Genomic DNA, 13,575 nt, shown 5'->3' with positions numbered 1-13,575 from the left:
AAACGAGACAGGTAAGATTATTAGAAGCACTTCTAACGAGAATATTTCGTTGATGGGATCGATATGATTTATTTTAAAATAATTAACAATTCTCAGGATGTAAAACTTTTGTCATACTCCTTCCATTCACATACTTGAATCACTACGCTATATGTATACGATAAGATATGTATAATATTCACAAGACTCCTCGCCTTTCGTAGATATAATAAAATTCGTACAAAATCGTTTGCATAACAAAAGGAAAGAAGAAAAAGAAAACAGCTCTAGGTACGCTAAGTTTTCAACTGTTCAACGTACTCTTTAATTTCTCATCGATCGACACGACGATGAAAGGCACTCGACGATGATACATTTTATAAAATTAGAGGGATTCTATTATGATCGTTTCGGTCGATCAAAAGACCAAATATATATAATCTAGAAATGTTTCTTTAGTTGCCTTGCGCTTCTTTTTTTTACAATGATTCTTATGAAAGACACACGCATAGAGCCACTCGTTCGTCCATCGGTACACACATTCAACACATTTTTACGAAATGATTGTCTAATTTTATCATGCACGTGGTCCATGAGCGTTGATTAATAATCTCTTACATTAGTATGATTTATCTACACATCGTTATATCCTAATATTGGCTGTCTATTTTTTCATTTCGATCGATTAATCTCATTAGCAGGTCGCACCATCGCATAGAAAATGTATTTTTATAAAGTCACCATGTACGTCGTTTATCATTCGCTGTTAACGTTAAGAAGATAAAATTACGATGACACGATAAGAACGGTATGTTGGCACGCTTTGAGAAGACTGGTCGTACAAAAATACGGTTACAAGGATGTTCTCGAAAAGTATCTCACATTCTCTGACGCGGTGTCGATATTCACACGCGTAAAATTTTGTGCGACAAACAGAAGCTTGATCCAACGGAGATCTCGCCCGTAAGCGTAGTGCTTTGATAATCCTATAAATTTCGCTTGACAGAATTTTAGACGTTAAACGTCTTAAATACAATCCTCCAAAAATAATAAATTACTCCGTTATTCCATTTAGCTTAGCTCTGTAAGGCACCCCGAGGTTCCGTCAATTTTTGTACAAAATACATACTATATCCTATAAACAACGCAGCGTAGTAGAAAACACATTTGAACTCTCTCGTAATACGTATCACTTCGACTGCGATCGTTTCTCAATCACCGAGAACGTCATCCATCTTTCGAGCACGCGATCCACAATTCTAATTAACAATTAATTTAAGCGATCGTCGACTGGGCGCTTAACAATTACGAAATGCGCACGTTTCTACACAAAGAATAAGAAAAAGCCTTCGGTCTTTATCAAAAATACAAAGGTTCCATCTCCAAAAGTTGAGATGGATTATTTATTTCTTCGTTCCAACATTCTTATTAAACGATAGTATCAAAAAAGGTTACGATAGAAAATATATATCTATATTTATATATTCATATCGCGATTACGATATTCACTGGATCATCTGTAAGTATCTGTTCTCCTCGAGCAACGAACTCAGAGACGAAGTCATGTCGTTGACCACCATATTGGCACTTGATGGCAATGGCTGTGGCAGCGACATGGGGTGAGTAGAACTAGAGACATTTGTTTCGTGGGTCTGTGCGTTTCCAGACCAGTTTCTGCACTGTTGCACATACTCCAGTGTCCTTCTGTACGAATCTTGTCTCATTCCTTGAGGAGGCTTCATAGGAGATCCTTGTTGAGACTGACTGATGTCTCTGCATTGAATCTCTGGCATAGCAGCACCGGTTTGCTCGTGGTAACATTGATCTCCGCCGTAACCCCATTGGCAGTTACAATTGTACTGTTGATGATTTGGAGGATTGGTTCGAGCACAATTGTGTGTACAAGTATGTTGCTGCTGTTGTATCCTGCAATTGGTCTGCTGAGCAGTGCACAACTGTGGAGACGTCCTCTTCGGTAAAGCAGAATCGTTCACTGATCTATGGCCACCATTGGGATGAGCGCAATTAGCCATTTGCAGGCAAGGTGTATTTTGCTGTGGTGTTTGCTGTTGACAGCCTTGGAGACTGGTTATGTTGGTGATTGGTTTAGCCTGGTTGTTGATGTTCAGTTGAGAACAGTGTGGCGACATCTGAGCACATTGGTTGGGCACTGTGCTCTGCTGAACAGGGTGAATATTTGACACCTGGCCATTAGGTGTCACCATTGGCCTGGTACATTGATTGGCTACTTGACCACACTGTGGATTAGCATGGCTCATAGTTGTCTGATTAGATATAGCTGGCTGTTGAGTGCAGTGGGGAGACAATTGTGGACAATTGCCAGTTGATCGCATCTGCACGCACTGTTGTTGGTTCATAGAGCTGTGATTCGGTGGAGCACAAACGGGGTTTGTGTGGTGGTTCACTTGGCTGGTTGGATTTCCGGTACAATTCGCGTTCATTTGTGCCTGACAATTGTAACTAGGGTAGTAGCCATGGTGCATGTGGTTTTGGGGACAGTTCCTAGTTAACTGAGCAGAGTTTTGAGGAAGATTTTGTGGAGGATGCTGAGGCGCTAAGGCACCAGCTGCTGGTGAAGTTAGAGGCTGATCGCTGATGTGACTGGGAGCGTAGTGAGATCCTGGTGACATGACTTGACCCGCTGCTGGACTGAGCACTTGCCCGCCGTTCGGTTGAGATGGATAAGAGGGTGGAGGACAGTATTGTGAATTAGACTGAGGAGGTCTAGAACTAGGACATTGGTTGTAAGGAGATGGAGAGGTATTCTGATAATTCGTGCACGTTGGTTGAGCTGGTTGTGGTGGCGGGTAGCAGGTTTGTTGGTGAGGCTGGTTGTAGTTGCAAGTAGGCTGTATTTGACGTTGGTAGTGCAAGGGATTTGTGCAAATTGGGGACTGGCAAATTGGTAAGGGACTGCTACGGCAATTCACCTGAGTTCCTCCTGCTTGAACCTGCAGAAAGAAAAAATAGATTAGTAAATACATTGATTCATTAGTCTATAACAAATTGTTTATCGTTATAAGTTGTTTCCGCTAAAATTCAATTGGAAAGTATTTCTGGAATAAAATCGCTACTTGTTTTACGATACACTTGTTACAATACGATCTTCCGATTCGTTGAAGCTTAAGCGAACGCTGCTTTATAGAACTACGTATAAGATGCTTTAAGAAAACACTTACTTGATTCAAGTACTGCATCATCTCATCAGGAATGACCAGCTTATTCTCCACCATTTCACCTTCTCCAACCTCATCCAGAATGACTTCCTGATTAGGATGATGTTCTGGAAGTTGAGCAGATCTTGGTCTGGGTGGTACAGGCGGTGAATTTCTTTGGGTCTGGTGACCCCTGGTGGGTTCGGACATGCGACGATCACCGGATGGTTGCGTACAATGGCCGCTTGGACCGTTCCAATCTCCTGGCATACCCTGGATACCCTAAGTTTATCGTTACATTACATTAAATATTCCACGCACATTATTAGTCCAACCAAAATAAACGTAATAAGAAAAGAGATAAAATATTCATCTACCAACCTGAAGAGACATATTTTGCGTCTGAACGACAAGATTGCTCGTCGAGTAAGGTCCTTGAAGATGACTCGGTGGGTTCATTCTACCGGAAGTGGTACTCATTTGACTGCTTCTTCGTGATGTTCCTGGACTGATGGGATCGTAGAAGCTCCCAGGTCCAGTTTGACCCATTCTGACAGCGCTGACCCCGCTAGCCTGGCTGCTTCTTCTACTACCAAAGTCCGTGGACTTCATGCTACCGTAATAGGTGCTCACAGTACTGTTGCTGTCCCTTCGTGGCTCGTTGAGAGGTTGCAGCCTGAGTTGCAGGTCAGAAAGACTCGTTTGGCGGGCGGGACCGCCACCCTCCATCTTCAGGTCAGTGATCCTCCTGTTCAGGTCCCCGATGTTACCCTGAGGACCCATACCACGTGTTCCCCTCATACCGGACACGCTTACTGGCAAGCTCGGCATGCCCTTTGCGTTTAGTCTGCCTTTCAGACGATTCCTCGAGGCAGGAGGAGGAGGTTGTTGTTGCTGCTGCGATTCCATTCCGCCAACCTGTTGGATTAATCAGAAATTGATCATTTTGGATTGAGTAATTTAGATTTGTTATTGCAAACGTAGAATGAAAATGTGGCTTATCGTTGTTACTGAAATCATCTTCTACATATTTCGTATCTCTGTCTATTATGATAATCAAATATTTCCCATTTATGATTTACAATTATACGACCGTCTTATATTGTCAGGAATATTGCTAAGCTCAAGGAAGTATACAACTTACCATGGCACGTAGAGCAACTGGCAGATCAGCGATATCCAAGTCATCGGGTTCCTCGTTCCAAGGTTCCTCAGCCAAGGTAACGCCATCACCAGTCAATGCACTGACACCAGCAACTTCGTCATTGCAACCACCAACTAATGGGCTACCTTGTTGCTGCATCATACTAGGTGGACTATTCGCTTCACTTTCAGATTTCACACTCGGACTTGACAAACTAGGTGTCTTCGGATGCAGATCTTCACTTCTGCTAGGGCTATGACCACCTGCACCAGCCTCGTCACTGCCTCCGCCATCTCCACCGCCTCCTTTGTGCTTCTTATTGGCGTAGAATTCTGCACCGTGCACAGTTTTCACGTGTTTTCTCAGAGATGATGGATCGGTGTACCTTTTCGTGCAACCTGGCGCCTTGCAAACGTATGGTTTCTGGAAATCACGGTGTTAAAGATTATAGCATGAGTACAAAGATCAAGCTTTTAAATTTTGGAAATACAATTTAGGAAATTTGATTTTGGTGTACATTTAATTTTAGAAATTTTGGACTTACGTCTTAATTGGTACAGTTAGTTAAAATAGTTTAAATTAGAGATTGCTTAATTTTGGAGTATTTAATCTTAACTTCTATAATTAAGTATCCCGCCAATTAAGAGGGGGTTGATTTTATATTTAATAATTACCTCGTTGGAATGAGTCCTGTTTTGGTGTTTCGCGCGATCGCTGGCATTACTAAATGCCTTGCTGCAACCAGGATATTCACAAGTATATGGTTTTTCTCCGGTATGGGACCTCAGATGCGTCTTCAAGTTCTCCAGACGCGAATATGCTTTGAAACATCCCTCGAACTGTAATAACACAAATTATAGCATAAATATAAATATTTAACTAGCACGTTGCGAATCTTCGTTCTAAGTTTTATGTACTCACAGTACACTTATGAGGTTTTTCACCGGTGTGCCTTCTCATATGCACCACCAACATGTATTGAGCCTTAAATGGCTTTTCCTCCCTCGAGCACTCCTCCCAACCACAAACGAAGCTCTTCTTGTTCGCATGTATATGGTCATTGTTGATGTGCTTCACAAGATCATCCTGTAAGTGATAAAAATGTAAAGTATTAATTTTAAGAACCAAAATATAGAACTATTAAATTAACTTGTATATTAACACACTAGGACACACTAACACACTATTATATAACATTAAGTTGTACCTATATATATTGCGTCTCCTCTTTTCGTTTATAATAATAAATATAAAAACAAGACGAATTTATGCTACAAGCTTACAATCACATTGGATTAAAATAACGATAAGAATAAAAGCAAAATTACGTGAAAATTTAGAAACTTGTATATATTAAGAAGCTAATGAAATTTTACAATTCAAAAAGCGTTATTAAAATTCTCACCTGAGTAGGAAACTCAAGACCACAGTCCCTCCAGTGACAGTTCGTTTCGATAAAATCTCCAGGTTCATCTCGAAGATCTTCGCTAGGGCTAAGTCCTTGAGGATGAGTAGGTGGTGCTGTGGTCGTGGCAGCGTTCGTCGTCGTCGTCGCAGGCTCCCTTTTTACCTTCGTAGAAGCTCTCCTCGAAGACGTGTCCGCCTCGGCCGTCACCGACCTGGTCGACGATTCTGACGCTTTTCTGCAGGACTCCGTGCTCTGCAAACCGATCGTCAATCTCTCCGATTACCAATCCCTCTGAATTACGTATCTGTAGCGGCACATGGGTCATAGGACGATTCGAATGGAGAGTGACTCATGTTGTTGTTTTGCCTCGGAGTATCAACACCGTTTTGATGTACGCGACTTAAAGGTAAACGAACTCCGGACAAAACAATATCCCTGTTATGTGTGATTACACATTGACGATGGTCAATCGGAATCGTATTCACATTTTCCGGTACTCCCCTACCAATATAAATAGACGAACATGCTCTCTCTAGCACAATCATTGTAGTGAGTGTAGCAAGTTTAGCAAGCGAATAGCATTGAGCGAGTGACGATTACGACGTAATATACTAACTCTGTACTTGTACCTAGAGTGATTTTAATATAACTGATTATCACAATTATATCACGCGTTTCTTCATTAACCGAACCAACACGTTTGATACCACCTCATATACGTTTTAAAGAATTGTTATAATTCCTTGTTAGCCCAGACTAATTAAATTTCCCTCGATTTTATCCGACGTTAAATACACGTTCCTGGACTTCAACTGGACGTCACATCGACGTTAATGGAAATAACAGATCGCACGAAACCTTCACCGTAATTTCTTACGTCACGCAGCTAAAAAAAGATTAATAACGCGCCGCGTATCGAACTCCAATTTACATCGAGTGTGAAGCGATTATCATTCCAGGTGATTTAAAGTTGGTAGCAAGTACGGAGGATATTGGAGAACGGATAGTTGCTAATTCGATCGCCGCAGGAATTCAGAAGGTTCGATCGGCGATCTTTGACACTAGGCCAGCGATTTTCTGAAACAAACAGCGGCGTTCAGGGTACCACAGAAGGAAGCTCGCCTCGTGACACACGATCTGCACGCGATCTCGCAATTATCGCGTACCGTATAGCCCTGCGCTCAGCCGATCGATCGTTCCTTGCCCTCGTAAACCGATGGTTGCCTGCTTCTGTGTTATGATACAGACGTAGTTCGACATAACTCCGCCTACATTCTCGTTTCTACCTTGCGATAAATTGCAACTGAAATGGAGATGCTAGTTCCAAGGGTTTGAGGATTGAACAACGATTGAATACAGTTGTTTGAGCAGTTTGATCCGCTATGGAGGAATTTTGAAAATTTTTTAGACGTTCGATGATAGCTAACTCGGAACGTTGGAGAAAGATGGTAAGGTAATTTTTAACGATATCGCAGTGCGATTATGTTTTGAGTATAACTGCTGACGATTAGAATATAATTTTGGTTAATTGTTGGTTTCAATCTTCTCGGTATTCAGAAACAAGAATATACTATAATCAAATTAATAAATAAATATTTTACAACTATAAGATATAAATAAAGGAATTCTGAATTATGAGAGTTTCATTTATAAAGTTCTATGAAAATTTTACCTATAAATGGAGTTTCCAACAATTATAGGAAGCAAAATAGTTTTTGTAATCGAATACGAATTTGTAAATGCTGGAAAAAATTAAAAGAATGTTTGACAATATTTCGTAATTTTGCAAATAACGGAAACGTTAGTTTAACATTTCCATCTCTGATAAAATATAAAGCTGAGAGGCAGAAGATTTTTAGTTTTTATTCGATTCTAGTAACGGTTATCAAATTCTGGAAGCTTTCACGGCTTAGGTTAATGGAAGAGTAACGAATAGATGAGAGTAGTTTCAAGGCCTGGGAAGATATTAGGCAAACGTTCCCCAAGAAGAAACTTTTAGCACTTCTGGTTGCCGAGAAAGATACAGAAGGTAGATAAAGATTATTAACACTTTCAAGGCGCTTACGACGGGGTAGCGCCATATTGCTTGATCGTGCGTCGAGAAACGCGTGAATGGTTTACTGGAACTTCCTTCAATTAAGTTGTCTGATCGTGAAATTTATCGTACACTACAACATCGTCGAATACCATAAACCGTACGTATTTATAATACTCGTTAAACAGTAGCAGTGGTAGCGAGTATTAAACTAATAATCCTGAATCTATAAAGCTACTATAAAAAGGAAATATAAAAGTTAGACAAGAAAATTGGAGAAGAAATTAGAAAGTAGGAAGAAAATTTTCAGTTCTAGAATGCTATATATATCTACAAAGATAAAAAGCAACACTAACATAAAATAGAAAATAGAAAATTCTCAGTTTTAGGTGCTATATAGAATTTACAAACTGTAGAATGTAAAATTTGAAGTTCAGAAAAATGTTCACAGTGCCTGCAATATGCAAAAATACACAAAATGTCCAAAATTAGAGTATTTGTTACTATACTTGATAGATAAAACAAATTTTTCTTTAAATTTCCTTTCTTTAGTTATGTAAATACAAAAATGCAAAAAAATCCGCCGTCTATGTATCAACTGATATTAGCATAGAGACGTTACGACGACCGGAATTAACGTTGCAGGAATCGAGGAATCGATCTACCGAGATTCCCGTACAAGTAAGTAACCTCTCGATTACGACGTGCCTATAAATCCATCGATCACTTCCCTGTGGGAAAGATCGTGCACGAGCACAGCGTACTATGGAACGATGCGAGAAACGCGAGTCGATGCAATCAGGCACGGGAACTTTACAGCGTGCGGACACGCGGCGAGTCGTGTCGCTGGCGGAGAAAATGAAAACGCCGCCGCGGATGTAAATAAATCAGAGCAAACAGGAGAAACAGAAAGCCGGCTAGAAACATAGAAACGAAGAGCTTTAAAGAAACCGCTGGTGAATAGAAACGAGAGGTTTAACAAAGAGAGTAAGGGCTAGGGTATACGGAGAGCGCGTTTAACAACGACGCAAACGTAGAACGTAGGAGTGGAGAAGAAGCTAAAGAGGAGAAGGAAGAAGATAAAAGACGATGGTCAGGTGGACGGGGGTGGAATCTGGCGAAATAATGTGCGCGAGATTGCTTGTAACCCGAGGACCATGCGAGGGTAACCCAATCTTTTTCTCTTTCTCCCCCTTTGCTCCTTGCGTGCCACGAGGATGAAGCTGAGAAGTCTTCTGAAAACCTTGCAGAGACTGTGAACGGCGTGCACGGTACTTGGTTAGTAGGAGGAAAACATGGAAGGCTGAGGGAACGATTACTTATTGCTTATTCCAGATGAATCGATGACGAGCTATCGAGCATACGTCCATGCCTGACTGCCACTAACAATCGAACAGGCATCTGTAATTCTGCGATATGCAGCGCTGTACTAAGTGATATGTTTGCTAGAATTGTGTATTGCGTGAGACGAGAGCATGACGAAAGATCCACCAGATATTGTTTTTACATATTCATTGAATCGATGTTTCATGTATAAGGCATAGACTGGTACAAGTATAGGTAGGTACTTCGTTATTTCCAGCTCGATATTTCTTTCAAGGTATTCGAGCGATTGAAAGGTTATATTTTATTCGAGAATCAAGTGTATTCGCTTGCTTGAAATTCCTCTTCGGGAATACTATTTTACATTATCAGAAATATTTGTTTTATTGGATATTTAATACCAACAGTTTGTGTAAATAATACAATTTTTAAGCTTGGACGAAATATCTATGTATATGTACCTTTCATGGACCAATTGCGTGGTTTAACGTCGGCTTTTATTTTAAAATGCAAAATGATATTAACATAGATTAAAATCAATGTCATTGGCTAAGAGTGAAGAACTGGTTAATATTGGAAATTATGAAAAATGTCCATGCTTACCTCAGTTTTTGGCGGCAATCCTCCTCCATGAGGTCCGAGGGTTGCTGAGGCCGTGGAATGAGGTGGCACACCGGGGTATAATTGCGAATGCGGCGATAATCCGTGGGCATGGGGGTGTGGATGAGGTGGTGGTGGAGGTGGTGCAGGGGGTTGTAGGGGGTGAGCATGGGGTAGAAGAGCTGCGGCAGCTGCGCTCCTTAGGAGATGCGCCTGAAGTTGCTGCAGATGTGGCGCCATACCTGGGTGCATTCCCAAAGCTGGGCTCATTGCTGTAACAGAAAACGATAAGAAAAATTAATAAATAACAGTGAACAATTTTATCGAAAAAAAAATCGTTGAAAGATAGCAGAGTGACGTTTAAAAACAAGTGTCTAATAGAAAGACTGGCACGACCATGTGCAATGCGTCACTAGCAGAATACGACTAAATGAATGAAATCTAAGTATAAATTAGTTTCACCCTTGAAATATTTTAACGAACACTTCGCTTTAGAAATTTTATATATTTTTGCATATTCTTACACGCTTATCCCTTAACCACCATTATGGGGTTGTAAAGTACATCAAATACACATACTTCGTTCTCGTGTAACTGTCTGAGTAATTTTCGATCGAATTGAGTCTCGTAACCGTATCTTATAAATACAAATTAAAATTTGTCATCCAAAGCTTTCTCTGTATCTCGGAATTTTACTAGAAAATTATTCCAGTATAACGTCTTACATGACAGTTGAATTTCCTACAAATGCATAAACATTTCTGTTCTAAACTTGCAATTGCCAAATGATACTGGAAGAATGCAGCAACGTGTTATCGCTCATCTAATCGTAATTACTTCAGGTACAATCTGCAAACTTCATTCTAAAGCAAAAACGCGGTTAACGAACGCCGACAGTCGATTGGTGCAACCCACCATCTATCCGGTATTTTATAAATGTCTTTCCTAAGTACGCGTTTATCGAGACGTGTATCGTGTCGTTCCTTTTTCCTCGTGTAGAAGAGAAAGAACGAGAAATAACGCAGCCTACACGATCACCGGTACACACAATCTTATGGTCTCGTAAGAGAGGCTCGTAGCATTGAAATGCAAGCTTGGCCTACGTGCCGGAAGTCCGGCGTGGCGTGCCCCGACTGTCAAGAGAATGGACGCGGTCCGATTTCGATCTCTATCGATTATCCCCGGTGTATCGCCACCCTCGTCCACTGAATTCGCGTTAACTATTTAACCAACGTAGTGACAGCGACGCTGCTCGTTATCGCCTGATGAAATCAGCGACCAATCGTACGAATAATTCGCTGTTACACCGACACTTTTTTCCTGTTTCGTTTGTAACGGTATCGGCTTTCGGCTTTCTACAACCGCCAACTGGATTTCCTCGCAATTAATTATCGAGAAAGCGCGCTCGTTGGATCGGGCATGCTGCCAGGATGTGTAAGTTTGATACGGAAATACATTGTAGATGTACGTTGCAGAGTTCCGATTATATTCCACTCGTTAATTGGGAGTAACGAGTTAAATCATTTGGATTATCGATGGTTTTCGTGTTGTGTAATTTATTTAATTGAGGATGCTTTATCAACCGCACGAGAAACTTTGTCGATCGAAGTAAATAAAATTGGGTTAATTGAAAATCGGTCTCTAGAAGATTCGATTAAAATATCAGCTGGTTAGTTAGATTTAATTGGCTAGATTTTATTGTTCGAATTTTGTTTCGAGATTATTATAAACTAACGCTACGGAGGTATTTATCGGCTGTTGCTTGTTAAAAAACTCTACTCTCTTTGAAATTCTTGAATTCTATGAAATACGTATCGATTTTTAATTACTCCCATATGTCTATATCGAATAAATAAATTTTCACTGCGGTAAACCACATTATTGCAAAGCTACATCATTGTAAAATCAATCAAACAACGACGTTACATTGTTCATCCGCGCAGAGATTCAAACGTCCGTCATACTACAATCTTAGTTGTCATCTGGTTTGCCGATACATACATGGTACGACCGAGATGTCTTTCGATCAGCGATACCGATATTGTCAAATTTTAAGCTTGCTTATATAGCATAATTGGGTTGAGACACGATTTAATCGGTAGCTGGTTGCACGATGAAATATTAGCGATACGCACGGTTGGCAGCGAGTTCGCTCAATAAATTGCCACGGCTAAATTAACCAACGTTCGATATGGCGATGTCGGTGCGTTACGTGACGAGCCTTACAAGATCACGCTTCCTCCTAATCGAAGTCACGATTGACAGGCTCCCTGTCGCTGCTCTATAAATTAAACCTCACGATCATTTATGTATGATCGACGTATACCAAACAGGAGCTACTTTCGATGTTTGAACGATGGATCGTGACCAATTTTCACAAAACAAATTCGCTCTTTCGAACCTACATTAGATGCAATGTAGCTGCGGCTAAAAATATCTTCCGCTTGTAAATAGTTGCTAATAATCTTTATACTTTATTACGTACATTTCTTACGTACGAATAGTCTTATTTATTACGATAGTCTTTTCAACTCGGTGTTTGAGCAGCGAATCGTAATCGTTTTCTGAGAAATGAATCTGTTCTTTCGATTCCACGTAGATATAATCTAACGTTGATAAAAATGCCTTTTACTAGCAAATTTCTGAATACTTGGTTAATTAATCGTATAATTCCGCGATATTCATCTCGATTTATTACAACAGTTAATTCCACTTGATTTTTCAATAACGAATCGTGACTTTTTTTTCACGGATGATCCTGCGTGGTTTTTTAATTATAAATAATTAGAATTAGTAAATTCGTAAATATTTGATCAATGATTGTCACGTCTTCATGCTATTCGCGTGAATAATCTCGTTTATTAGGACGTTACTCACCGATTTTGTTACAATATCAGGCTAGGAAGCTTACGTAAGCGTACAGAAACCGCTTGAAATTGTCTCGAATCTATTGCAACACGGTTAGAATCACCTTTTAAGTCTTTCTGCACAGAATCACGTCACCGATTAGCAGTCAATCGTCGATGTCACGGAGCACCATCGACGGTGCCATCGCGGACGCGCGCCAAAGCGCTTAGGCGACCGGTCACGCCCATGCGTGTCTACGATTCTAGGCGGTGTGCTTCATAAAAGCGAGCACGTTGCCTTAACACGGACGCCTAACGATTTTACGATGACTCGTTTTAAAATAACGACGAATATTCGCCATGTTTTTTAATCGACGACGTTAATCGAATAAGATTTTTCGAGATAGTTTCCAGAAACGCTGATCGGTGGCCATTTCTCGTGAAACGAAGCAGTTTACCGACAAAACTCGAGTTTGGTGTATCATTTAGTAATTACGCGACGTTTCCGAAGCTTGTAATGACCGGCGAAGACGGGCAGAAACGGGATTTAAAATATTTCTCTGCATCCTAAATTAATCACTGGTTCCTGCCATAAAGTACGTGGAGTTGGTAACGCAAACAGCTGCGTCAATTGATTATTATCTTTCCAAGAATTTCTTCTCATCTTTCTGACTTTTTTTTATCGGAAGATTAACATTACGTTAACAACATGATTATTAGAGCGGAAGAAAAGAAACAAAAAGGAGAACGGAAGGGGTTGTTATTACGTTACCTACGTCATTGATTATATTTAATCTTTTAATCAATTCCAATAACTCACGAATTTGATCGTTTTCCATGTGATCTTTAACCTATGTAGGTTATAGAGATTCATGGAATAATTGTTTCTTTATTCCCAAGTTCTCTTCTTCACCCTATCTTATTCTCAATGTTCTACGAGTAATTAATATCAGTTTTTTCAATTGTAAAAAAATTCTCCCTTATGAATTATTCATATCGATGACTAGCACAATGATATGAAATTCAAGATCGGTTTGCTGGAAACAGATACATTTATCACTTAG

At 40.2% G+C, this 13,575-nt stretch overlaps 1 protein-coding gene across 1 annotated transcript; it reads right to left on the bottom strand.

Moving 5' to 3' along the window:
* Window positions 1–44: 44 nt before the first annotated feature.
* LOC100746944 (transcriptional activator cubitus interruptus) lies at window positions 45–12,730 on the bottom strand. Its single transcript, XM_033323105.1, has 9 exons — window positions 12,543–12,730; window positions 9,669–9,937; window positions 5,705–5,959; window positions 5,221–5,385; window positions 4,974–5,138; window positions 4,300–4,722; window positions 3,537–4,073; window positions 3,180–3,437; window positions 45–2,951 (listed from the first exon to the last, which is right to left on the bottom strand). The coding sequence occupies exons 2-9, from the start codon at window positions 9,933–9,935 to the stop codon at window positions 1,485–1,487; spliced, it is 3,537 nt and encodes a 1,178-aa protein (XP_033178996.1). The 5' UTR covers window positions 9,936–9,937; window positions 12,543–12,730; the 3' UTR covers window positions 45–1,484.
* Between the last annotated feature and the right edge of the window lie 845 nt (window positions 12,731–13,575).

Source organism: Bombus impatiens, unplaced genomic scaffold, assembly GCF_000188095.3.
Source record: "Bombus impatiens unplaced genomic scaffold, BIMP_2.2 scf_0777, whole genome shotgun sequence".
NCBI classification, from domain to species: Eukaryota; Metazoa; Arthropoda; class Insecta; order Hymenoptera; family Apidae; genus Bombus; species Bombus impatiens.
This window is presented reverse-complemented; position numbering and strand designations above follow the sequence as displayed.

Bases quoted from the DNA above. Each gene is read 5' to 3' on its own strand.
- LOC100746944 (XM_033323105.1), bottom strand. From the start codon at position 9,935: ATGAGCCCAGCTTTGGGAATGCACCCAGGTATGGCGCCACATCTGCAG. The intron at 5,960-9,668 runs GTAAGCATGGAC...ATCGGTTTGCAG, and splicing joins GATTGCCGCCAAAAACTGAG to AGCACGGAGTCCTGCAGAAA. The intron at 4,723-4,973 runs GTAATTATTAAA...CGTGATTTCCAG, and splicing joins ACAGGACTCATTCCAACGAG to AAACCATACGTTTGCAAGGC.